This window comes from Protopterus annectens, chromosome 1.part2, assembly GCF_019279795.1.
Source record: "Protopterus annectens isolate FY-2018-M chromosome 1.part2, PAN1.0, whole genome shotgun sequence".
Classification (NCBI taxonomy): domain Eukaryota; kingdom Metazoa; phylum Chordata; order Ceratodontiformes; family Protopteridae; genus Protopterus; species Protopterus annectens.
This window is the reverse complement of record NC_056727.1, coordinates 509,561,493-509,589,325: the sequence shown is the minus strand read 5'-3', so window position 1 is coordinate 509,589,325 and position 27,833 is coordinate 509,561,493. Positions and strand designations below refer to the sequence as shown.

Here is a 27,833-nt window from a genome sequence, read left to right as displayed (position 1 = left end):
TGCAATGCAATCCACAGCCTGAGCAATACAAGCACAACTTTTTCTAGACACAGGGTTTATATACCAGTCAGAATGGAAGAGTTTGAAGATCAAATTACTACTCCGCCCCTGCTATTACCCAATCACTCGTACTACAGGAGGTCAGGAGGCCTTGTTACTCTCAATTATAAGGAAGACAATCAGCAGAAAATGGCTGCCAGAAACATAGGAAACTCAAACAAAACTACCAGCCTAGACAACAGGCCTCTATCAAGATTATGCCACCTGAGCAGAACACAGAAACCTCACTTTAAAGGCATAGAAAAAACACCCTCAAAGAGAAAGTACAAGTTTCAGTATGAAAAAGCAGTTTACAATTTAGTAATTAAATAAAAATGCATCCTTCTGCAGTGCCTCCAGTCCTTCCAACTGTCCTGGACACTTTTGCCTCCTCTTCTAAGACTCCAGATTCTCAGTCTTCTGCCCCCAAGAGACAAGATAGATTTTACAAGATGCCTGATGATTGTAAGTTTCTCTGTAAGTGTCCGTCTTGAAGAGGGCCAGTGAGGTGCTCTTCCTAATGTGTGAGAAGTCTATTCCAGAGCATTGGCAGTCTGTGGGTTATGAACCTGTCCCTCCAGCATGTTCTGCTGATTGTGGTAATGAGGTTGAGGTCTCTGGAGCATGTGGTGTGGAGGGATTGGGATTTCTTTAAATGTAGTATTTTTTAACAGAGCTGGGTCAGACATGGCTTTGTAAATCAAGCAGAGATCGCCTCTTAGTAAACAATATGAGACCGAGAATAGCTGGAGTTTGAGTCTGTCCATGTATGACATGTGTTTAAGGCCTAGGATCCTCTTCATGAGGTACTTTTGTGGCCTTTCCAGCTGTTGTATGTGTCTAGTGAGGTACATTCCAAATGGGGCATTATACTCAATGATTGGCCTAATGAGGGAAGAGTAGAGAGAGATGATGACCTCTTTCTTTCTGGATGCAAAACCCTTGGTAATGAGATATGCCACATAGAAGGACTTTCTGGCCACAGTGGCAATGTGGTCTAAGAGGTTGCTGTCAACCTGTGTCCCCAAATCTCTTATAACGCTTTCAGTGTTCAGTGGGCTCCCATCAATGTGGTATTTAGTGGAAACTGAGTTTTTCCCAAAGGGGATGACTACGCATTTTTTGCCATTAAGCTTAAGCCCATGGTTTCGACACCAGTCATTGGCCTTAGTGAGGCTTTTCTGTAGGATGCCTACATCACTTGGGGAGTTAATAATTGCTCCCAGCTTGCAGTCGTCTGCAAGCTTGGTCAGCCAGAGTCCCTCCATGTTGGTCTGGACTTCTGAGAAGTAGATGCCAAACAGGAGAGGACCCAGGACCAATCCCTGTGGGGCTGCACTTGTGACTGGTCAGCGGTCTGACTTGGAGTCCCAATTGATGGCTGTGAAGCCTTCCTCGGCTATCCCTGTTCCTTCATTTACTTTCTCCCCTGTTCAAGGAGTTGGGACTCTTTTTCTTTCTACAGATAGTGATGACTCTTCCTCTGATGAAGATTCTCAAGCTTATTCCACTCAGATCACATCCCCCCCGGAATATGCTTCTCCAGAGGAGGAATCTAATGGGGGGAGATTCCCCTGTGGAAAAGATTTCCTTTGGTGAAACCATTAACAAAATGAGGAATTTTTCAAAAGGGATTGTTCCCAGATTTGTGATGAACAAAAAAGGTATTATGACCTTTTGCAAATGCAGTTTCCCTCTCCTTCTGCAGTGCCTCCAGTCCTTCCAACTTTCCTGGACACTTTTGCCTCCTCTTCTAGGACTCCAGATTCTCAGTCTTCTACCCCCAAGAGGCGAGATAGATTTTGCAAGGTGCCTGATGATTGTAAGTTTCTGTGTAAGTGTCCCTCTTCTGATCCAGCAGTTGTCTCTCTAACTTTTGATAAATTTTCATGATTATCTCCTTCTGCTAAAATTTTACCATTGGATAAGAAGAACAAGATTCTAGAGAGACTGGGTAAAAAGGTTTATACATCTTCAACTCTAGCTATCAGAGCAATGAATTACCAAACTCATACATCTAGGTATTCCTTGGCTCTACTTTCCCTGACCTCTCAAGCTCTTGCTCATCTGCCAGACTGAGATTAAAACACAGGATATTCTTTGTGTTTCACTGTTGCAGTCATTACATTTGGGTAATCTGCTGGCAGGTTGCCTTCAGTCAGCCTCATTAACAAAGTCTTGGGTCCTGCGTTGGTTGCTGTCCCTTCTTCCATGACGTCAGGTCGTCAGGGGTATAAAACATGCAGCTGACGCCAGTACATCAATCTTTCTTGCCATGCGTTGCCCGAAGCAGAAGCAGTTTGCAAGTGCCGGTCGGCGGACTCCTGAAATTTTCATTTTCGAGTTTCAGAACCAAAGTCTTTAACTACCCTGTTGGGGAAACTTTTTTTCTTGCTCCTTACCGATGTCAGTAAAAGTTTATAATTGCATTACTTGTGGAAAGCAAATACCTCATAAAGATTTTCATTTGTACTGTATTCCTTGCCTAGGCCCTGACCACGACGTACCTTGCTGTCAGTTTTGTGCTTTATTTAATCAGCGCACTATCCATTGTCGGTACATTTTTGCCTCTAAATATTTTGGTTCTCGGTTTAATTATCCAGAAATGTCATTGGTTAGCCATCTGACTACCGGGATTCCAAAAAAAAAAAAGACGCAAAGATAAAGACAGAGACAGGCCGCCGAGGTCCAAAACTGCCGACAACGCTTCTCCTAAGCCAGTCGTCAGTTCGCTAGCACTCAGTGAGGTGCTTTCGCAGCCCCTGATACCCACTACTTCTGATTTGCAGGCCTCTACTGAGATCCATTCGAAGTCCGGTATGCTGCCAAATGCTTCACCTATGGAACCCGCAGATGTCTCTACCTTGGATGGGTCCGGAGCTGCTGTGCAGGCACCGGCTTCTGAGGGAGTATTCAGGCCTACAGACTTGCATATTAAATCAACACCGCCTTCATTACTAAGGCCTAAATCTCGATCCATGTCTAAAAAACCGATGCCCAGGCCACATGTTCAGGCCCCTATGTCTAAAAAACAAATGATAAAAATGGCTGAAGATCTAATTACTCTAATCAGTGGTAGTCAACCCCCACCCCCTCCAAGAGGCCTAGGGCTGAACTTGATTATGAATCTTCTGATCAGGATTCTGTTTCTTCTGACTCTTCTAATGACCTGAATTTTTCCGTTTCTACTTATGAGGATTCTGATGCAGAGGATTCCATTCCCTCTGCTTCCCCTCCTGAGGATTTTTCTTTTGGGGAAACTTTACATACTTTAAGGGAGCATTTCCACTGGGAACGCCAGGAATTTTCTGATTAAAAAAAGGCTTAGGGATTTCCTCCTTCTACCTCAACATAGGCCTTTGGCTTTACATCCTGTACTAGACATTGTTGATGATGTGTTCTTGGAATCCAGTATAGCACCTGATTCCCTGCCTCTGGTTCCTAGTAAATCTGACAGATACTACAGGGTTCCTGAGTAACACAAGCTCCTTTTCAAAAATCCTGTTGCAGATCCAGAAACCATTTCTCAGGGACCCAAGGGCATTAAGACTTCTACTGCTAAAAATCCTACCTCTTCTGATAGAGACTCCAGGGCGCTGGATAGATGCGGTAAAAAGGTTTATACTTCTGCAACCTTGGCAATCAGGGCTTTAAACTGTCAATTGCATATGCTAAAATATCAACAGCATATCACGGGACTACTTAAACAGAAAATGATGTTTTAAACAGAAAACTGTTGATTTCTGACTGTGTGGAAAATAAAGATTTACAGGATTTATTGCATTCAGCTGAACAAGTTGGAAAACATACTTTGCAATGTGGTTTTGATTCTTTAGAGGTCTCTTGCAGGGCTGCTGTTACTGGGTCTGTGCTTAGAAGGCATGCTTGGCTTAAGGAACAATCTCTGCCTGATCATACTAAAGCAAAACTGTTGGATGCTCCTTTGCAGCAAGACTGTCTGTTTGGCAATAAGGCTGAAGAAGTTCTAAAAAAGATGGAAGATAAAGCTAAATATATGCAAACTGTGAAAGATTTCTTACAAGTACAGCCTCCAAGATTTACTAGGCACTGGCCTACTAAGAACTGGTCCTTTCCAGCTCCTTCCAGAGCCACTCCAGCCAAACCCAGACACTCCAAAAGCACCAGGTTTCAGTCCCAAGGGACTTTCAGAACTAAGTAATGGGGTGCTTCCACCACTTCCAAATCTGGAAATAACAAGACACCACCCTATGGCAAACAGTCTCAATGACTTTCCTTTAAAATTACCAAGCAGTTACCTCTCAGTCACCCCTTTGGGGGGAAAACTGGCTCTTCATGCAAAAAACTGGCAACTTATAACCCAGGACAAATGAGTTTTAAATATAGTGTCCCAGAGATACAGATTTCATTTCCACACGTTGCCAACTGCAAACGGGTGGCTAGACCTGCCTCCAAATTAGTGGGCAGAGGCTCAGAAACAAGTACTTTCCCTCCTAAACATTGGGGCTATTCAACTAGTACCAGAAGAGGAAAAGGGGCAAGGTTTCTTTTCCAGTCTTTTCCTGATACCCAGAAAATACAAATCATGGCGTCCAATTCTGGACCTATCTTCTCTAAACACCTTTCTGGATATTCCAAAATTCAAGATGCTGACTCTTCACCAGTTACTTCCTATGCTAGGCAAGGTTGCCTGGTTGGCAACTCTAGATTTAAAAGAGGCTTACCTGCATATCCCAATCGGGGAATCTTGCAGAAGATACCTATGCTTCAAAGCAGGCTACTTGCATTATCAGTTTTCTGCATTGCCCTTTAGCTTGTCTACTGTGCCCAGGGTCTTCACAAAGTGCCTGGCTCCAGTGATTGCATTTTGCAGGCAAAGAAATATTCAGATATATCCATACCTGGACAATTGTCTAATTCAGGCAGAAAACCACGCCATTCTTCTAAAACATCTGGTATTTGTAAAAAGGGTTCTAACTTGTCTAGGGTACACCATAAATGAAAAGAAATCACAACTGGGTACCCTCTCAAAAAATTACATTCCTGGGTGCAAGCTTGAATACAACTGCCCAGATGGCTTTCCTTACGCCACAAAAGCAAATTCATTTGGTGACTTACTTCAAACAGGTGGCCACAAAAACCCCACTATCTGCAAGACAAATACTACAAGCCTTGGGGTTCATGGCCTCCTGCATTCTTCTAATTCCATATGCAAGACTGCATATGAGGAAACTTCAGTGGTACTTAAAAAGTTTATGGAGTCAACATTGTCACAGCCTGGAAACAATTATTCCTATCATACCTTGCCTGTGCCCAGAGTTCCTATGGTGGGCAGAGGCCTGCCACCAAAAGAAGGGACTGCCATTCACACCACCCCCTGCCGCCCAAACCCTAACTACAGACGCATCAGACTATGCATGGGGGGGCTCATCTGGCAGGGAAGTGCATTCAGGGCAAATGGAGCCCAAATCAAATGCACCTTCATATCAATCAAAAAGAAATGCTAGCTGTACAGAATGCACTGACAGCCTTCAAGGACTACCTTCATCCAGGACAACTAATGGTAAAGACGTACAACACCACGGTTATGTGGTACATAAACAAGCAGGGGGTACACATTCCCACCTCCTCTGCAGACTAGCCATGGCATTGTGGAACACGGCCTTTAGCTACCAAGTACAACTACAAGCTCATTTCCTGCCAGGAAAGCTGAATATTCTGGAAGACGAACTAAGCGGAAATCTCATGGACCCACACAAATGGAAACTGGAACCATGGATTTTCAACATGTTGACACGCAAATGGGGTAGCCCAGACATGGATCTTTTTGCCTCACCCCAGAGCTGCCAGTTGGACAAATTTTGCACAAGAATTCCTCACAAAAAAGCCTGGAAAGTGGATGCTCTGTCCTTCAGCTGGAAAAACCTATCAGTCTATGCCTTTCCCCCTCTGCCTCTGCACTCCAAAGTTCTACTAAAAGTCAAACAGGACAAATCAAAAATGATTTTGATTGCTCCAGACTTGCCTCGCCAACACTGGTACCCACTCCTGCGCAGTGTGTCACAAATTTCTCCATGACACCTGCCTCAGACACCTTCCTTACTGTCTCAGCAGGAGAACCAAATTCTGCACCCTCAGCTCCAAACATTGAATCTTGCAGCTTGGCTAATCATTTCAATTCCCCCTTAGCATCCCTCAGCAAACCTGTGATGGATGTCATTCTGGAGGCGAGAAGACCTAGTACTAGAAAATCTTATGCTGACAAATGGAAAAGATTCTGTGCCTGGAGTCGATCTCAAGGGATGAGCACAGCAGTGCCCAATTTACCTCAGTTTTGCAATACTTAACTGAGATGCTTCACAAGGGCCTGTCTTTTTTCCTCCATAAAAATCCATGCCTCAGCCATTTCAGCTCATTACAACACAGAACCACCCCTCTTCTCTCATCCTATGCTAAAGCAGTATCTCAGAGGGGCCAAAAAGTTTGAGACCACCCAGGAGAGCTCCAACCCCTGCCTGGTACCTTAATTTTGTATTTGAGAAACTCACTCTACCTCCTTTCGAGCCAGCTGCTACTGCAGACTTAAAATTTCTTTCCTGGAAAACCGCCTTCCTTTTAGCAATCACTTCAGCTAGAAGGATATCTGAATTACAGGCCCTTATGGCAGTGGAGCCTTTCATCATCTTTCATGCGGACAGGGTGTCACTCAGTACCAATCCATCCAAGGTGGTATCCAGTGTGGCTCTTAATCAGTCCATTTATTTGCCAACTTTCTATCCCAATCCACAGAAATATTCCATCTGTGTTGTCCATTTTCATTCTTTCTTAACTACCCTCCCACCATCTCCCTCCTTGTTGTCTTTTGGAAGGAGTGATGATACTAAAGTAACTTTGTTCCTATGTTTGAGTCCCAGATTTTGCTAGTAATTTTACTATTCTACTTGGACAGGACTAAATCTCGAAGAAATTCTGAACAACTGCTGGTAGTATTTGCTGCAGGGGCAGAGGGGAAGGCTATTTCAAAACAAACCATTTCTAAATGGATAAGCCATTGTATTCATTTCTGCTATAAGCACCATGGAAAACCTATCCCCTAGGGGATCAGATCTCATTCCACCAGGGCTGCATCTACTTCTACAGTCTTTCTCAGAGGTGTTCCTACCAGGGATATTCTAGAAGCTGCTACCTGGAGTTCAGTTCATACTTTTACCAAGCATTATCACTTACCAATTTTCTCTAAATTCAGAGCTGGCTTTGCCACTGCTGTTTTGCAGGGCCTTATAGCTGGTCCTAATGCTGTATAAATCCATCCTCCGAACCATAGCTTTGGGAATCTACCCAAATGTAATGACTGTAACAGTGAAACACGAAGAACATAGTACAGTTGTGTACACTTACCATAAATGTAGATGTTCGAGTGTATTCACTGTTGCAGTCCTGGTTACCCTCCCTCCAGCCCCGTTTTTCTCTTACTATACCTCTACTTTCTTTTACTATGCTTAAAAGCCTTTTTGGTGTATTTGCTTTTGTTTGGAGGTATATTTTTATGTTTTTAATTACCTATATATTTTGCTCCCCATTTGGGGGGCACTTGACATCTGGGGCAAGAAAACTGATGTAATGGCATCGGCTGCATGTTTTATACCCCTGACAACCTGACATCATGGAAGAAGGGACAGCAACCGACGCAGGACCCAAGACTTTGTTAATCAGGCCGACTGAGGGCGAACTGCCAGCAGATTACCCAAATGTAATGACTGCAACAGTGAATACACTTGAACATCTACAGTTATGGTAAGTGTACACAACTGTACTTTCCCTCTTTGTCTGCATTTAGCCAAGGACCATTATCACAAGTTACCTCAATGCGTGGACCTGCTCACACAAGACAAGGGATCCTTGCTTCACCCACATCTGTCAGCCTTGCAAATGGCCCTGTGGGTGATCAACTTTTGATTCCTTTCAGACACCTTTTCTCACAGGACCTGCTTCAGGTTTTGCAGGAGACAGGGAAACCCAATACTAGAAAGTCTTGCATTTCTAAATAGAGGAGATTTTCCATCTAGTGCCTTTCTAGAAATCTAGACCTATTTTTTGTGGGCATTCCAGTATTCCTTTCTTACTTGTGTGAATTACTTAACGGTGGTTTGTCATACTCCTCAACGAAAGTCCACTGTTTTGTTGTTTCTGCTTGTCTGCCATTATCTGCACCTTTAGCATCCAGATTGGAGGCGAGGCTATGAAGAGGATGAAGAATGGAAAGGCTGTTGGCCCAGATGACATACCAATGGAAGCATGGAGGTGCATAGGAGAAATGGCAGTGGAATTTTTAACTAGATTGTTTAATGAAATTTTGGAAAGTCAGAGGATGCCTGAGGAGTGGAGAAAGTGTTTTGGTACCTATCTTTAAGAATAAGGGTGATGTGCAGAGCTGCAGTAACTACAGAGGGATAAAATTGATCAGTCACAGCTTGAAGTTATGGGAAAGAGTAGTAGAAGCTAGGTTAAGAAGGGAGGTGATGATTAGTGATTAGCAGTATCGTTTCATGCCAGGAAAGAGCACTACAGATGCAATGTTTGCTCTGAGAGTGTTATTGGAGAAATACAGAGAAGGTCAGAAGGAGTTGCATTGTGTCTTTGTAGACTTGGAGAAAGCATATGACAGGGTGCCTAGAGAAGAGTTATGGTATTGTATGAGGAAGTTGGGAGTGGCAGTAATGGTTTATAAATGGTTTACTGATTGTATTATATCAATTTATATCATCATCATTGCCCACAACCCCTAAACAAATTCCACAAGATGCATGGCTGGTACTTGCTTTTTTTTCTTCAGTTCAGATATTAATGAGATGGTTGCAGTGTGGTGGGCTAATCCTCATACCATACCATTTTGCTCATTTGCTCTGGCCTCTGGGGCAGAGCAGCAGAGCAGTTCAGTCAGAAATATTCTTCCTTCTCTTTCGTTATCCCCAGGATTTGGTAGCTGGGACTCTGCCCTAAGAAAGAGGAGCATAACAATGACAATTGTCAAGATAAAGAAGAAGATTCATCGTGCATGCAGCTGCAGTAACAGATGGGTTTTTTTCCTGCTGTCAGGCGGGTCTCTCGCTCGGCGTCAAAGTCTAGGTCCAGAGGTCCGGTGTCGTTGCTTCTTCCCTGGCGTCAGTGTGACGGGGGGGTATAAAAGAACCAGCCGACGCCATTTTCTTCAGTCTTTCTTGCCGCGCGGTGCCCAAAGCAGAAGCAGTTCGCAAGTGCCGGTCGGCCAGCTCCTGAGATTACGAATATTTTGCAACCAAAGTCTTCTTGAAAGCCAAGTACCCCGATGGGGAAACTTTTCTTGCCTCAGACCAATGTCAGACAAAGTTAATAATTGTATTTCATGTGGGAAGCAAATACCGCATAAGGATTTTCATTCCCTCTGCATTCCTTGCTTAGGCCCAGACCACGACATCTTGGCCTGTTGTTTTTGTGCTACATTCAACAGACGCACCATTAAGCGTCGGGCGGAGTTCGCCCAACACTATTTTGGCAAAAAATTTAATTACATTATGTCGTCGGATATTCCGACTCCAGTTTTGAGTAAAAGACGCAAAGATAAGGACCGACATACGAGGTCTGCGGCTTCTACTGACACCACGCCAAAGCCGACTACAGGTGGTCCGGTTCTCAGTGAGGTGCCTACGCAGCCCCTGACTACCGACGACACTTCATTGGCAGTGTCTACTGTACCCGAGGTCGCAGGCTCTTCGGCCCACATTCTGACTACCGATACCGAAGCCACTCATGGCGGTGAAACTCAGAGTTTAGTCAGGTCTGCCACCTCTCAAGGTGTCTTCAGGCCTTCCTCTTCTTTTTCCATCAAGGCTTTCACTAAGTCTAAAGCAGTCATGCATACTAAGAGACAAGCTCCACAGGGCCCTTCTCGAGGCCCCATGCCTAAAAAGCAGATGCTCAAAATGGCTGAGGATTTGATTACTCTTATCAGGGTTCTCAACCCCGGACAAAAGGCCCAGAGTGGAGGAAGAATCCCCCTCCTCGGACCAGGCCTCCATTATTTCAGAGCATTCTGATGACCAGGAACATTCATACTCCCCTTTTGAAGATTCTGATGCAGAGGAGTCCATTCCTCTGTCTCCCCTGAGGATTACTCTTTTGGGGAAAACTTGCATACCTTGAGGGAACACTTCCACTGGGAAGGCCAAGAGTACTCAGACTCCAAGAAAAGGCTTAGGGATTTTCTCTTGCTCCCTCAGCACAGGCCTCTGGCTATACCTCCTGTCTTGGACATTCTAGATGATGTGTATTCGGAGGCCTGCCTTAACCCCAGACTCTTTACCTCCATCCCCAGTCAAGCCTGACAGGTATTACTGGGTTATACAAAAGCCATGCGGCTGACCCAGAAACTATCCCACAGGGCCCCAAGGGAATTAAGGCCTCCACCGCTAAAAAGCCATTACCTTCAGAGAGGGATTCCAGAGCTTTAGAAAGGTGGGGGAAAAAGGTATACACCTCAGCCACCTTAACCATGAGGGCATTAAACTGCCAGTTCCATATGTTAAAGTACCAACAGTTTCTGTTATCACAGCTGAGAAGCAGATTGTCGCAACCTGAACAACCAGACTTGAAGGAATTGCAGGATTTGATACATAGTGCAGAACAAGTGGGTAAACATACCTTGCAATGTGGATTGATGCTTTAGAGGCCTCATGCAGAGCTGCTGTTGCAGGATCAGTCATATGTAGACATGCCTGGCTCAAAGAGCAAACCTTACCAGATCATATCAAAGCTAAATTACTAGGTGCCCCTCTGCAAAAGGATGTATTATTTGGTGTTAAAGCTGAGGAGGTATTAAAGAAAATGGAGGAAAAGGCTAAATCAATGCAAACAGTGAAATATTTCCTACAGGTACAGCCACCACGCTTCAGTAGAAATTGGCCTTCCAAAAATTGGTCCTTTCCAGCCACGGACAGACCCCAAAGAGGTAGATACAGGCGCCCGAGGGGCAGAGGGCAATCTCAAGGATTGTTTAGAGGCAGACAATGGCAAGCTCCTACACAAAGAGGTGGTGAGGATAGTTCACAGCCATTCAGAAAGCAGACCCAATGACTTTCCCCTTTGCATGCCAAGCAAGGCTCAAATGGCAGCACCTTTAGGCTGAAAACTGGCATTATTTTCGAAAAATTGGCATATTGTCACAAAAGACAAATGGATCCTGGACATTATAAACAGAGGCTACAGATTCCATATTCACACCCTTCCAAAAATGAGAGGCATGCCAAACCTGCCACACAATCAAAGGCCAGAGGCACAAAAACAAATTTCAGATCTCATGGACATGAAAGCTATTCAAGAGGTACCTACACAAGAACAAGGTCAAGGTTTTTACTCAAGACTATTTCTGGTACCATGGAAGGGAAAAGATTGGAGACCTATTTTGGACCTATCCATCCTAAACACATTTTTACTCGTGTCAAAATTCAAGATGCTCACATTACAGCAGCTTCTTCCCATGCTGGGCAAGGAGTCTTGGCTGGTAACATTGGACCTCAAGGAGGCATACCTGCATGTCCCAATCAGACAAGATTGCAGAAGATACCTCAGATTTCTTGCAGGTTCAACCCATTATTAATTCTCTGCATTGCCCTTTGGCATATCTACTGCGCCCAGAGTATTCATGAAATGCCTGGCATCAGTAATTGCCTACTGCAGACTTCAAGGGATACAAATATACCCATATTTGGACGACTGCCTGATCCAAGCGGACAGCAAGCACATACTTCTGAAACATCTGGCTTTTGTAATAATGTTGTTGAATTCTCTGGGATACACAGTCAACAAAAAGAAATCAAGGCTAATACCCTCTCAAACAATAATTTTCCTGGGTGCCAATTTGAACACAAACACCCAGATGGCCTACCTCACGCCAGAGAAACAGGGGCAACTAACTCAATACTTCAGAAAACTAGCAAATTTCACCAGGCTGACTGCAAGGAAAATCCTGCAGGCTCTGGGATTCATGGCATCTTGCATCCTACTAATCCCATGTGCAAAGCTGCATATGAGGAAACTTCAATGGTACCTGAAAAACCTATGGTCTCAACATAGCCACAGTTTGGAAACAATAATACCACTGATTCCATGTCTTCAAAAGGAATTTCTGTGGTGTGCTCAAGCATGCCAAAGAAACACAGGTCTCCCATTATGCAAGCCTCAAGCAAATCAAGTCATCACAACAGACGCCTCGGAGTACGCCTGGGGGGTGCACAAATGCAAATGGTCCCAAAAAGAAAAGCACCTACACATCAATCAAAAGGAAATGCTAGCAGTAATAAATGCTATTATAGCTTTCAAAGACCTTCTGCATCCAGGTCAACTATTGATAAGGACAGACAACACCACAGTAATGTGGTACATAAACAGGGAGGAACCCATTCATACCCCCTATGCAGGCTGGCCATGTCTCTTTGGAACATGGCTCTGGAATTACAAATCAAACTTCAAGCACAGTACTTGCCAGGCAAGGAAAACACGCTGGCAGACAACCTAAGCAGAAATATGACAGATCCACACGAATGGAAGTTGCATCCTCAAGTTTTTACTGAGATAATTCAAGCATGGGGAAAGCCAGACATAGATCTCTTTGCCTCCCACAAAAATCACCAATTGGCAAAATTCTGCTCAAGGACTTTTCATCCACAGGCCTGGAGAGTGGACGCACTCTCTTTCAGTTGAACAACAATGACAGTTTATGCCTTTCCACCTCTTCCTCTACTGCCCAAAGTTCTATTAAAAACCAGAGCAGACAGACCAAAGATGATTCTCATTGCTCCAGACTGGCCAAGACAACACTGGTGCTCACTCCTGAGGAGCCTGACGCATTCCCCACCATGGACCCTACCTCTAATACCTCTTCTTCTGACTCAGCACAGCTTCAAAACTCTTCACAGTCAGCTGAAAACACTCAATCTGGCCGCATGGAAGATTCCTTAACTTCACAACAGACCCTACTCTCCAAGGAGGTGCACAATGTCATTTTGGAGGCCAGAAGGCCTTCTACTAGAAAAGCTTACTCCGCAAAATGGAAACGGTTTTGTGCCTGGAATGAGAAAATGCCAGAATCCTGGAAAACTGAATTTACCTCAAATATTACAGTATCTAGCTGAGATGCTAAGCAGTAGAATTTCATTCTCCTCCATCAAAATCCATGCCTCAGCCATTTCTGCAGAATACAACACTGATCCTCCTTTATTCTCTCACCCCCTCTTAAGACAGTTCCTCAGAGGGGCTAAGAATATAAAACCCCCAAGGAAACGACCAGTACCTGCTTGGGACCTCAATTTCATTCTAGAAAAACTGACCTTGCCTCCTTTTGAGCCAGCTGCCTCAACAGAATTGCAATATTTGTCCTGGAAAACAGCCTTCCTTCTGGCTATCACCTCAGCTTGCAGGGTATCAGAACTACAAGCCCTCATGGCTGTGCAGCCTTTCATCATCTTCCATCAGGACAGAGTTTCCTTACGAACCAATCCATCCTTTATGCCAAAGGTGGTATCTAGGGTAGCTTTGAATCGGCCATCCACTTACCTACCTTTTACCCTAATCCTCAAAACAAAGGGGAGAGACTACTACATTTCTTGGACATCCACAGACAGCTACATTATTATTTGGACAGAACAAAGCCTTTCAGAAAATCAGAACAACTCTTTGTGTCCTATGCTACAGGAGCTCAAGGGAAGCCACTTTCCAAACAGACAATATCAAAATGGATAGCCCACTGCATACATTTTTGTTGCTCTTTTCATGGTAAAACTGTACCTGCAGGCATCAGATCTCACTCCACAAGGACCACAGCTACCTCTGCAGCTTTCCTCAGAGGGGTTCCTACCAAAGATATTTTGGAAGCAGTCACTTGGAGTTCTGTGCATACCTTTTCCAAGCACTATCACCTACCATTATACTCCAAAACTAGAGCAGGCTTTGCCACTGCAGTCTTGCAGAACATCCTGGCTCCTCCTAGTTCCACCTAGTGCCTACCACCCCTTTTTTAGCTTTGGGATTCTACCCATCTGTTATGACTGCAGCTGTATGCACGATGAACATAGCACAGTTTTGTACCTACCATAAAATTAGATGTTCGAGTGCTAATACAGCTGCAGTCCAGGTTTCCCTCCCTCCTTCCCCTCTTGGGACAGGCCTATTGGCTAACACCTCCTCATACAACCTGATTGGGGTATTCATTTATGGTGTATTGCAACTACTGTTTTTTGATTATATTGCATTGCATTATTACATAAATTTATGTATTGCCTTCCTTCTGGGGGCACCTGACATCTGGGGCAAGAAAAACTGAAGAAAATGGCGTCGGCTGGTTCTTTTATACCCCTGTCGCACTGATGTCAGGGAAGAAGCGACAACAACCGACGCCGGACCTAGACTTTGGAATTCGGCCGACCGAGGACCTGCCTGACGGCAGGAAAACCCATCTGTTATGACTGCAGCTGTATTAGCACTCGAACATCTACATTTATGGTAGATACAAAACTGTACTTTATGTACTCATCATAATGTTCCATCTGTGTTGTCCATTTTCATTCTTTCTTAACTACCCTCCCACCATCTCCCTCCTTGTTGTCTTTTGGAAGGAGTGATGATAATAAAGGAACTTTGTTCCTTTGTTTGAGTCCCAGATTTTGCTAGTAATTTTACTATTTTATTAATTTTCAGTGCTGTACAGATGTAGGAAGCGGCAAACAATAGCTGGGGTATGTTAGTAACTAGGGCATTGTGGGAAGGGGAGGAGCTAAAGAGCTTTTAGTGATTCACAAGCTAGTAGAAGCAGCCAAGATGGAACTGAGGAATGGATCTGAACCCAAGAGTTGAGGAAGAATGAAAATGGACAACACAGATGGAACATTATGAGGAGTACATAGCTTGTTTTTTCCCCTAGTTACCACATAAGTAAAATACAAAAAATAAAACAACTTTTTTATTTGTGCTTTGTGGCCAAGCTTGATCATCTTGCATTATTTTAGTTTTCTATTGCTGTGTATTTTTATGGGAGAGAGGGAAAAGTACAGTTTTGTACCTACCATAAATGTAGATGTTCGAGGATCTCCATTGCTGCAGTCCTTACATATGGGTATTCCGCTGTCCACCATCGGCCCGAATACCAAAGGGCTAGAACCGGCGTCGGTCATCGGCGCCCGAGACTGACGCCAGTACAAATGCGCATGACCGACGCCATAACTTCAGTCTTTCTTGCCTCAGACGTCAGAATGCAAAAAACACCACCCAAACCCCAACCTAAAAAGAAAAAGGGGGAAGGAGGGAGGGTTGACTGCAGCAATGGAGATCCTCGAACATCTACATTTATGGTAGGTACAAACTGTACTATGTTCTTCGCCTCCCATTGCTGCAGTCCTTACATATGGGTAGAATCCCAGAGCAACGGAAAAAGGGAGGCTGGTCAACTAAATAGCATTAGGAGCTGCTGACATGCCCTGTAAGATTGCAGTGGCAAACCCAGCCTTAGACCTAGAATAAAGAGGTAAATGATAATGCTTTGTAAAGGTATGTACAGAACTCCAAGTAGCTGCTTCTAGAATGTCTTTAGTAGCTACCCTCTCAAAAGCAGTAGAAGTGGTCAAGCCCTAGTAGAATGAGGCCTGATCCCAGCTGGAACATCCTCTCCATGATGAGAGTAACAAAAGCAATACAATGGCCAATCCACTTGGAAATAGTTTGTTTGAGACAGCTTTCCTCGTGAAGTCAAAGCAAAAGAAACAAATAATTGTTGAGATCTTCTGAACTCTTTGGTTCTGCTCAAATAATACCTCAACTGCCTATGTACATCCAAAGAATGCAAAACTTTTTCCCTTTCAGTTTGGGGGTTAGCATAAAAAGTAGGCAAATGTATAGATTGGTTCAATGCCACATTAGAAATCACTTTAGGCAGAAAAGTAGGATTAGTACGTAAGGAAACTCTTGTCATTGTGAAAAATCAGAAAAGGTTCCACCGCCATGAGGGCCTGTAATTCAGATACCCTTCTAGCAGAAGTAACAGCCAATAAAAAAGCAGTCTTCCAAGACAACAGCTGCAATTCAGCTTTAGCTGCAGGTTCAAAAGGAGGCAGAGTCAGCTTTTCCAAAACAAAATTAAGATCCCAGGTAGGAGTAGGAGCCCTCCGTGGGGGTCTTATATCCTTTGCCCCTCGAAGAAACTGTTTAACCAATGGATGAGAAAATAAAGGAGGGTCACAATCATAATGAGCAGAAATAGCTGCAGCATGCACTTTTACAGAAGAGAAGGACAAACCCTTGTCCAATAAAATAGTCAAATATTGCAATGTACAACTCAAATTAGGCAATTCGACATCAAAGCCTTTAGCTGAACTCCAAAGAAAAAATCTCTTCCATTTACCAGCATAAACTTTTCGAGTACTAGGACGCCTGGCTTTCAAAATAACATCCAAAACTTGTTGAGGGAGCTGAAGGTCCTCCTTCTCTAAAACAGAATGCGCCAGGCTGTCAGGTGTAGGGATTGCACCCTGACATTGAGAAAGTGATTGTTTTCCTGAGACAATAAGTGAGGAATCTGTGGTAATGGCCAAGGTGGTACATGAATTAAGCTCCTCAACAGAGGGTACCAATGCTGACGAGGCCAATCCGGTGCTATAAGGATCATGCAAGGTTTGTCCCTCCTGACTTTCAACAGCACCTTTGGAAGAAGAGGCAAAGGAGGAAAAGCATACGAAGGTTGTTCCAACTGAAGGATAGTGCATCTATTTTCCAGGCTTTTGGATGAAATAGCCTTGTGCAAAACAGTGGCAGTTGGAAATTCAGAGGAGAAGCGAACAGATCTATGTCCGGAGTTCCCCAAGCCATTGTCAACTGAAGAAACACCTGAGGGTCCAATTTCCATTCGTGAGGATCCACAATCTGTCTGCTCAGAACATCTGCTAAAGAATTTTGTGCTCCTGGCAGAAACTGTGCTCAAGAGTGATGTGCAGATTCAAAGCAGTTTCCCATAACAGCATTGCTTGTCTGCAAAGAGGGTAAGAATGAGTTCCCCCTTGCTTGTTGATGTACCACATGACAGTCGTGTTGTCTGTTCGAATCAACACCAGTCCTGGTTGAAGTAGGCTCTTGAATCCTTCCAAAGCAAATTGAACTGCCAGCATCTCTTTCATGTTGATATGCAAGTGAAGTAGCTCTGGGGCCCAAAGGTCTTGAATCCATTTTCCTCTGAAATGAGCTCCCCAGGCTGACTCGCCTGTCGTTAATATCTGACTTGCCTCTGGTTGGGTCACAGAGAGCCCTTGTTTAGGTGACATTCCTGAGCCCACCACAGAAATTCTCTGAATGCAAGGTAGAACGAATGACAGTGTCCAAATCGTGGCAGTGTTGAGTCCAAACACTTTTGAGATACCATTGTAGCTTCCTCATATGCAGTTTGGCATTGGGAAGTACTAGAATGCAAGATGCCATGAACCCCAAGGCTTGAAGGACTGTCCTTGCAGTCAGCCTGGACATTACTGATAGCTGTTGGAAGTATAGGTGAAGATTCCTTTGTTTGTCCGGGGTAAGAAATGCCATCTGAGCAGCTGTATTCAGTTTCACACCCAGAAAACACATCTCTTGTGAGGGTACTAGACTGGACTTTATTTCGTTCACAGAATACCCTAGGCATCTTAAAACTGTCATTACATACTGCAGATGTTGAAGAAGTTCGTGCTTGCCTTGAGCCAGAATCAAAGTCGTCCAGATAAGGATAAATTTGAATTCCTGTTAGCCTGAGAAAAGCTATTACTGGAGCCAGGACTTTGTGAATACCCAGTAGACAAGCCAAAGGGCAACTGATAATGCAAATTCCCATTCCGAAATCTCAGGAATTTCCTGCAACTGGGCCTGATAGGAATGTGAAGATAGGCCTCTTTGAGATCCAGAGTCACCATCCAGTGATCTTTGCCCAGCATAGGTAACAGCTGTTGCAGTGTTAACATCTTGAATTTTGGAATTTCCAGAAAGGTATTTAGAATGGACAAGTCCAGAATTGGTCTCCAAGTATTTCCTTTCTTTGGCACTAAGAAAAGACGGGAATAAAACCCTGTGCCTCTTTCAGCAGAAGGTACTTCCTGTATTGCGTCCAACTGAAGCAGAGAAGAAATTTGAGTCTGTGCTTCCAGTCTTTGCTGACGAGGCACATCCGCATACCTTTGAAAGGAGGGAATGTGTGAAAATAAAATTTGTAGCCTCGATTTATTATGTCCAATACCCATTTGTCTTGGGTAACCAAATGCCAATTCCTTTTGAAAATCTCAGTTTTCCTCCTAGAGGGCTGCCAGCAAGGCAGAGTCCGGCAGCTGAAGACACGGGTCATTGGGTCTGTTTCAAAGGACTGACCCCTGCCCTCCCAGCAGAAGGGGTAGAAGAACTCAAAGACCTAGAAGTAGCAGGGCCTTGAGAGGAAGCCCTACCTCTACCTCGACCTGCCCCTAGATTGATGATCCAAGAGGGAAAGACCATCCCTTAGCAGGCCAATTCCTACTGAACTTAGGGGCTGAACCTGTAAAAATCCTTAACCGCCTGCATAGACTTAGCTTTTCCTCCATTTTTCAAAACTGATTCTACTGGAGGGCCAAAAGAACATCAGATTGTAGAGGAGCATCCATAATTCGAGCCTTAACATGCTCTGACAAGGTCTGATCTTTAAGCCAAGCATGCCTACGAATAACTGAACTAGTAGCAGCCACCCTGGAAGAAGCCTGTAAAGCATCAAAACCACACTGCAAAGAATGCTTACCAACTTGGTCTGAAGCATGCACTAAATCCTGAAGCTCCTTACATTCAATACCTTCAGCTAAAGCATCTACTTTACATTTCAATTGGCCCAGCAAATAATTTTGATACCGGAGCATATGAAACTGACAATTTAAAGCCCTCATAGCCAAAGTAGAAGAGGTATACAGTTTTTTACCCCACCTATCCAGGGCCCTAGCATCCTTGTCCAGAGGAACTGGATTCCTAACCACAGAAGCCCTAACCCCTTTGGGGCCTTGAGTAATAGTTTCTGGATCAGCCCTAGGACTCTTATATAAGTACTTGTGAGCTTCCAGAACCCTGTAGTATCTATCTGGTTTAACCGGGGCAGGAGGCAGAGAATCCGGGTTAAGGGCAGCCTCAGAAAACACATCCTGAACAACATCCAGTACAGGGGGAATAGCCAAGGGCCTATGCTGAGGCAAAAAGAAGAATTCTCTTAGTCTTTTACGAGAATCAGAATAATCCTGGCCCTCCCATTTGAAATGTTCCCTCATGGAATGCAAAGTCTCAGACAAAGAAAAATCTTCCGGAGGGGCGAGAGGGAGTAGAGTCCTCAGCCTCCGAATCAGAATAAGGAGGGAAATCCTGAAGTTCTTCTACAGAGGAATCTGACTCATTGGAAGACTGAACCAAACCCTCCAACTCTGTCCCTACCCTGGGCCTCTTTGCAGGGGGCATAGAACCCTAATTAAAGTAATCAAATCTTCAGCCATCTTTAACATGTGCTTCCTAGGAGCTGGACCCTGGGGACTAGCACCAGCAGGGGCAGACTTAGACTTAGAATGGGCTTTGCTTAGAGGAGGAGGAGGCCTAACTACCCTATGAGGGGAGGGAACCACTGACATCAGAGAAGCACCCTCAGCCTGGCCTAACACAGGAGAAGCCACTTCCTGCAGTAACAAAGGCTCCCCTTGAGACTCAGGTAAACTTTCAGAAGGAGCCGCTGAAGTAGCCAGTGGTACTACAGAACCGGCGTCCGGAGTGGACGCCTCATCCTGTTTGGACCGCAAAGACTTTTCTTTGCTTAGAAGAACCAGTCGTCGGAGAATCCAACGGCATGTTATAATTACAAAGTTTACCAAACACCAGCCTAGCACAGTCCAACTGACGTTTAATAGTACGCTTGTTAAAAGTAGCACAAGCGACACCCAACAACGCCGTGCTCAGGCCCTAAACAAGGAATCCAGAGTGAATGGTAATCCCTATGACGAATCTGTTTTCCACAAGAAATACAGTTATTAATTTTTTCTGACATCCGTCAATACTGAGGCAAGAAAGACAAAAGTGTCCTTAGCCCAACTTGGTCACCGGTCCGAAACTCCAAAACCCACAATTCCAGAACGCCAAACGGCACTTGCAAATGCTGCTTCTGCTTAGGACCACGCGGCAAGAAAGACTGAGGTTCGGTCATGCGCATTATGACCGACGCCGGTTCTAGCCCTTTGGTATTCGGGCCGATGGTGGACAGCGGAATACCCATATGTAAGGACTGCAGCAATGGGAGACGAAGAACATCTACTGTTTCTGCCATTGTAAGTGCTGCAAAAAAAAGTACTTTATCTTCATTTGACTATTATGTTTTTTGGAAATGATACACATGCACAATCAAAGAATAGAGCGTAGTTTGTGAAAATAGAGAACTTTACACTAACCCAAGAAAAGCAACAGTAAACTCTAAAGAGACTAAGAAGAGACATAACCCTTCAATTTGATTGTTTTGAGCTCTGTTTATAGCCACAGTGTGGATTCCAAGTAAACCGATCTATTCTGACATAAAATTGCATTTCTTTGCTCAGCAAAATCTTATTTCATAGAAATGGATAGTTTGTGTTATAAGCTCTTGTGTGTTACCACAGCTGTTCAACAACTTCTTTATTAGGTATAAAAAGATAGTATGTATACAGCAATATTTAAATGCACATAAACATTAGTAGCGGAGTCCTTGTTATAGTCTGAATATAAGGAACTTCATTGCTACTAAGTGCAGCTGTTGTGGAACCAGAATAAGCATGTGATTGTTTCGCTTGTTGACATAAAATCCAATGTTTTTACTTTTGTTCCTGCAGCTATTATGCAGGTCTAGCCTGACATTTTGCCATTAAAGACAGCATTAAAGGATCATTGCTTTGGTTTCCAGTTCTCTTTTCTCTTACATGGTGGTGCTTTTCCTTAGTATCTTTTTATGAGAATTATATGTGTAATGCTGATTACACATCTTCAGTAAATGAAGGGAATCTGCTACACATAAATCTTAAAAGGCTACCATGAATCAAAAATCTTGTGAAGCAGAACACCTTGTTTTATTTCAGATGCTTCATCAACATGGGAATCATACTTTGTTTTTGTTGAATGGGGTAGTCCTACTAGGTGTGGTATCTTCTTTTCAGAAGAAGCCTATGGAGAACAGCTCCTATAACAGGCAATTTTATACAAGAGAGAAAATATGTAAAGCTTAAAGTTACAGTATGGATGTACTGAAAGGCAGCTTTGCAAAGAAAATCTACAGTTATTAAAATATGGTCATTACACAATTTGGGAAATGCAGTGAGGTTTAAAATGTCAAATTACAATTTTACATTTTTGGATAGGAGAAATGAGAGTTAGTTTGGGAGACAGAAGTAGAAAGCACAGAGTAGGTGGGCATGCAGAAAAAAAACAGAAGGTTGTAGCAAAGTTGAGGTAGATGTAGACTGTAGAGAATGAATTGGGAATTTTGATAGAGGAAAAAAAACTTGTCAGATGGTAAGCAGAGACAACAGAAATGGAAGCAAGGACAAGGGGGTAGAATATTTACATTGAGAATTTGCTTTGATGAGGTATATAGGGATAATGGTGTGTAAGGGCTAGGGTAGTTTAGCATGGGCAGGTGCAAGAACAGAGCCAAGTAATTTTAAAGTGCTGTTTTAGCAAGTGCTTGAATCTGAATAGATGTGTGGCGGTAGATTTTGTAGACCTGTTCAAGCTGAAGGACAGACCAGCAGAGCTGTGCGATTTAGCTGTGTTTAGTAGGGACCTGTCCGTGGAGTGATTGTGCAGGGGTGTAAAGTTCCACTAAGGCTGGAAGTGCAGGATAGTTTTGAGGTTTGTAGTTTATCAGTGGTGAGATTGCAGATTGCTTAGTTGCAAATTTAGCTATCTTGTTATAGCATTGGTGCATGGTAAAGACAGAGGTGGCAAAGGCTAAGGATAAGGCGTATAGAGAGTTGTATGAAAGGTTGGACACTAAGGAGGGAGAAAAGGACGTGTACCGATTGGCTAGACAGAGGGACCGAGCTAGGAAAGATGTGCAGCAGGTAAGGGTGATAAGGGATAATGAGGGAAACGTACTCACTAGCGAGGAGAGTGTGTTGAGCAGATGGAAGGAGTACTTTGAGGGGCTGATAAATGAAGAGAATGAGAGGGAGAGAAGGTTGGATGATGTGGGGATAGTGAATCAGGAAGTGCAATGGATTAGCAAGGTGGAAGTAAGGATGAAGAATGGAAAGGCTGTTGGTCCAGATGACATACCTGTGGAAGCTTGGAGGTGTTTAGGAGAAATGGTAGTGGAATTTTTAACCAGATTGTTTAATGAAATCTTGGAAAGTGAGAGGATGCCTGAGGAGTGGAGAAAAAGTGTTTTGTTACCGATTTTTAAGAATAAGGGTGATGTGCAGAGCTGTAGTAACTACAGATGGATAAAACTGATCAGTCACAGCATGCAATTATGGGCAAGAGTAGTGGAAGCTAGGTTAAGAAGGGAGGCGATGATTAGTGATCAGCAGTATGGTTTCATGCCAGGAAAGAATACTACAAATGCTATGTTTGCTCTGAGAGTGTTGATGGAGAAGTACAGAGAAGGTCAGAAGGAGTTGCATTGTGACTTTATGGACTTAGATAAAGCATATGACAGGGTGCCTAGAGAGGAGTTGTGGTATTGTATGAGGAAGTCGGGAGTGGCAGAGAAGTATGCAAGAGTGGTACAGGATATGTACAAGGGTAGTGTGACAGCAGTGAGATCTGCAGTGGGAGTGACAGATGCATTTAAGGTGGAGGTGGGATTACATCAAGATAAGCTCTGAGCCCTTTCTTATTTGCACTGGTGATGGACAGGTTGACAGACGAGATTAGACAGGAGTCCCCGTGGACTGTGATGTTTGCAGATGACCTTGAGATATGTAGTGAGAGTAGGGAACAGGTTGAGGAGACCCTGGAGAGGTGGAGATATGCTCTAGAGAGGAGAGGAATGAAGGTTAGCTGGACTAAGACGGAATATATGTGTGTGAATGAAAGGGAAGATAGAGGAATGGTGAGGATGCAGGGAGTAGAGTTGGGGAAGGTGGATGAGTTTAAATACCTGGGATCAACTGTTCAGAGCAATGGCGAGTGTGGAAGAGAGGTGAAGAAGACAGTACAGGCAGGGTGAAGAGTGTCAGGAGTGATTTGTGACAGACAACTACCAGTAAGAGTGAAAGGGAAGGTCTACAAGCTATGTTATATGGGTTGGAGGCAGTGGCATTGACAAAAAGGCAGGAGTCCGAACTGGATGTGGCAGAGTTAAAGATGTTAAGATTTGCACTGGGTGTGACGAGGGTAGACAGGATTAGGAATAAGTATATTAGAGGGTCAGCCCAGGTTGGACAGTTTGGAGACAAAGCCAGAGAGGCGAGATTGTGTTGGTTTGGACATGTGCTGAAGAGGGATGCTGTGTATATTGGGAAAAGGATGCTGAGGATGAAGCTGCCAGGTAAGAGGAAAAGAGGAAGGCGTAAGATAAGGTTTATGGATGTGGTTAGAGAGGACATGCAGGTAGTTGGTGTGACAGAGCAAGATGCAGAGGACAGGAAGAAATGGAAACAGGTGATCGGCTGTGGCAACCCCTAACCAAGAAAAGCCGAAAGAAGTTGTTATAGCATTGTTCAAGTTTTATTAGTAGAGATTGTTGTAGGTTGGTGTAGACTGCATATAGTAGTGAAGGCAGGAGACATGAAGAGGCTATTGTGTTTTTTTTTTTTTTTTTTTTTTGCATTGCTAGTTAAAATGTTTTCTAAACTACAGGAGGCCATTTTTTCTGAGGGCTTTCTTCATAACCTGTTGAATTTGAATATCAAACTTTAGCTGGTTATCTATAATGTTATCAGGTAGCTTTTTGCAGGACACAAGTTCGATTAGAGGGATGTTTAAAAAGGTGATGGGAGAATTTTTTTTGTATGACACAGACTTGGTGTGAAAAACAATGACTTGGTTTTGTTTGCATTCAGAAGGAGGCGAGAATTGCTGAGTCACGTTTCTATAGAAGAAAAAGCACTTGGGTCTTTTCCTGAAGTTTTAGCTTTGGTTACCAGTGTAGCATCATTAGCATACTGAATGATGGTTCTGTCATTAGTAGAAGTGTAGAGGTCATGAATAAATGTTCGATTATGTGGACCATGACTGCCCATGCCTTCTGACACTCTGACTAAACAAGAGTGGTGATTGCTTTTTTGCCATTTTACTGAATGTGGCTTGTTAGAAAGGTAGCATACAGTAAGAATCCCCATTTTTTGACCAGGTATGTCAAAGTATTATTGCACTGACAATCAGTGTTATATTTTCTTTTTATTGAAAATCTAATTTCATTGTATGTGTTCCATCTTTGTAGAGGTTGGGCTGGAGGATTTAGATGAAAGTGGGCTAGATTTTTTTCCTTGTACAGCAGCATTTGCAGTTTGATTTTACTGTTTTCTGCAGCATAATGCTGCAGACAGGGAGCAAGAGATTTTTTTTATGTGAGTGGTCCTCACCCCTTTTTTCATGCTGACTTAGTGTGTTTAACTAAGGTGCTTAGGGGATTGCAAAAACACTGCTCTGTGTGTTTGTGTATGTAAGTATATGTGTATATATATATATATATATATATATATATATATATATATATATAGATATACATACATACACACACACACATATAATCTGTGCAAGTACATTTTTTCTCCATGGTGTTTTTTTCTATTCTGTTTGGTTATTTCATTGTTTTATTCCCTTTTATTTGGCCTTTGTTTGACATGAGCAGATCAGTGTACATATAATATGTGTGACAGGCAATCATAATGTATTTTTGCAGTTTAAAATATTTATTGATTGGTTAGGCAAATGATTTTCACTAAAAAAGCTCTGTTGTAAATGAGTGACAGTAGACTTAAGTACTCTGCTCTTCTTCCTATCACTTTGGGATAGAATCATGATTTGCACTGCAGATTAGTAAAGTAGCCCTGCATAATTGTGCTGAACAGTATTTCAGGAGAATGCCATCCATTTCTGACAGATTAGAGTAGTAGAATACCATAAATTTCAGATGCATTCTCACTTGTTTACATAATCTTTCATATGTTTTGTATTCATAGGACGTGGTGGATTCTTATGGCCTGGTTTAAATGCACCTGTTGTGAAAGGTGGAACCATTCAGACAATTGGCAAACGAGACCAGGAACGACAGCAAGAGGTGCAAGCGGAGATGATCCGCCAAAGAGATGAATGGGAGAAAAAGAAGAGAACAAAAGTGAAGCGAGAGCGAGGCTGGACTGGTAGTTCTTGGGGTGGAATCAGTTTAGGACCTCCTGATCCAAGTCCATCAGGAGGTAAAGAATTTTTTATGATACTACATTTTGAAAATGTTTGTGCACAATAATGATTTAGAACATAAAACTGACAACGTGCATTGCGTACTTGCTTTAAAAGTTTGGACTTTGTGTAGGAGGATACACTGAGAATTTTGCACTTTGCTTGAAATATGGCAAGAAGTCATGATCCTTGTCCTTTATGTATATCAAGTAGTGTATGTAGAACTGTATTTTAATGATCATTATTAATGCTTCTATATTGACTGCAAACTCTTGGAAAGCAAAGAGGTTAACAAGGGGGAAGGGGTTCAGCTTCATCAGTTTCCAAAAGCCTGTTTTTTTTTCTTTTTTCATGAGTTAAGAATTTGCTAGAATTGGATGCAGTCACTGTTTGTTCAGTTAATAAACAAGGCACCCCTTAGATTATTCAGCTTTGTGCCACACAGCAAATCTTTGAATGAGGGGCCCAGCATGCATTTTGCTTTTCTTAGTCATTCTAGGAAGTTGGGTACCAGAGCCAAAGCAAATAATATGTAATTAAATGATTCAGAACTAGCAAGATTTGAGCTTTCTACATCTGCGATTTGCTGGTCTGAAAGGTGTAGAAAAGACATCCATTTTAATAATTGATGGAGATTTCAAGTTTAACTGGTGTAATAAAAGTGCACTTTGGTAGTGCTTTATAAGTAGGATGGGTAATATTTTACTAAGTGATGACAGTTTCATGTTTAGTTGGTTTGGGAAGAGTCCATTTCAATAGCAGTATTTAAGAATGGCTGGCAAATCTACTGTTTTGGGGAAATGATGCATCTGATAACACACAAGTTCACTATCAGTAGACGTCAGGACTGTTGTTGCAGGCATTAGGACCACTTGACAAGTAAAACATTTAACAGTCTGCTAGGAACAATGTCCCTAACCTTATAGCCTCTACAGCTGTTCATTATTATAAATCACTGCCAAGTAGGCTAAGCTGTATGGATTATAACCCGCATAGGATAGAACAGCCGGTCAGCTTCCAAAGCTTTGACACCTTCTAAGCGCCCAAACAGTTAGTCATCCCCAGCTTAGCTGACTGAAAGTCAGGTTTGGGTGCCAAACTCTCTTCACAGCTTTCCTGCTGCTGACGAGGTGCTCCTCTGAATGCTTTTGAGGATCAACAGTCTGCTAACCTTGTTTCATAGCTGGACAGATGAAGTTTTTTTTAACTTCAACTTTACTTTTTTAATTAAAAAAAACTAACTATTTTCCTAGCTTAAAAGTATATCTTTTAAAGGAAGTGTTTTTCACTGTCTCATGACTTTTATATACTCTTAAAATGAGAGCAACACTTTTTTTTTACTTTTGTGGTAAAAATGTTGGTAAAAGTTGTTTAAAACTACTGTGTCTGCAGATAAGTTATTTTACTTTTTGGGACTGGAGTAATTGCTCAAAGTGCTTTTTTACTGTGTTTTTTTTTCTGGGAAAGTGTTACATTTTTTACATCTTAGATGTTTTACTGACTATTGCTGCTAAGTTTCACCATGAATCATGCACCATTTTTGGGACAATGTACTGGTTCCTTGGTTGTATGTTCTTCCAGCCAAAAAAAGATTGTTAGGTAGCCCTTGCCACCACATCAGGCTGGCAATTTGCCTTAGCCTAAGGTGAGTGGCTCTGCTGTATCCATCTGTATAGAAATCATCCCTTGAAGTAGCATGTCTTGAAATGCCTGCAATGTTAGAAGGACTGCCCTAATCTCTAGGATGTTGATGAGAAGGTTGGCCCTCTGGGGGGGGGGGGGGGGGTCACACGCCTTGAACTGTCTGTCCTAAGTAATGCCCCCCCCCCACCTGGGAAGCTTCTGTGGTCACTGTGGCCTTGGGCAATGGGAGAACAGATGAGCAGCCATACCTCTCAATTGTCCTGATTTTTGCAGACTGTCCATAATTTTACATCAACATTTTGGTCTGTTCCACTTAAAATTTTTGGTTTTCTGTCAAATCACTGGGATGATCTGAGTTATGAAATTAGTAAATGCTGGCAAACGTGGGACGGAGGTTCCAAAAAAAAAAAAAAAAAAAGGTACAACCTCCTAGAAAAAAAAAAGGACAGTCCAATAAGTCTGAATGACTATAAGAAGATTTGCTCCCCTCCCCTAAAAAAATCCAAATGGGTTCTGAATATGATCCACCAAGGCTACAAATTGTAGTGAAGGTCCTCCATTCTCCTGAGGGGGATTCCTTCCCGTCCACCAGACCAGACTCCTCTCTTATCTCCTATCTTACAGTACATGCTGTCTTGGGTGTAGGGTTGGGGGGGGGTAGAAGCTGTTCCTCCTCCTCTGTTAGGAGAGAGAATTTATTCAAGAATGTTTCTGGTGCCAAGGAGACAAGATTCTTGGAGATCGGTTTTGGGCTGTCCTCTTCTCCAAGT

At 43.1% G+C, this 27,833-nt stretch overlaps 1 protein-coding gene across 1 annotated transcript in view; it reads left to right on the top strand.

The window, feature by feature from the left end:
- MRPS5 (mitochondrial ribosomal protein S5) overlaps positions 1-27,833 on the top strand; it is a 1,107,643-nt gene that overhangs the window by 347,788 nt on the left and 732,022 nt on the right. Inside the window, exon 4 of the mRNA XM_044057334.1 lies at positions 25,203-25,436. Coding sequence (XP_043913269.1) covers positions 25,203-25,436 — 234 coding nt within the window. The remainder of the gene's footprint in view (positions 1-25,202; positions 25,437-27,833) is intronic.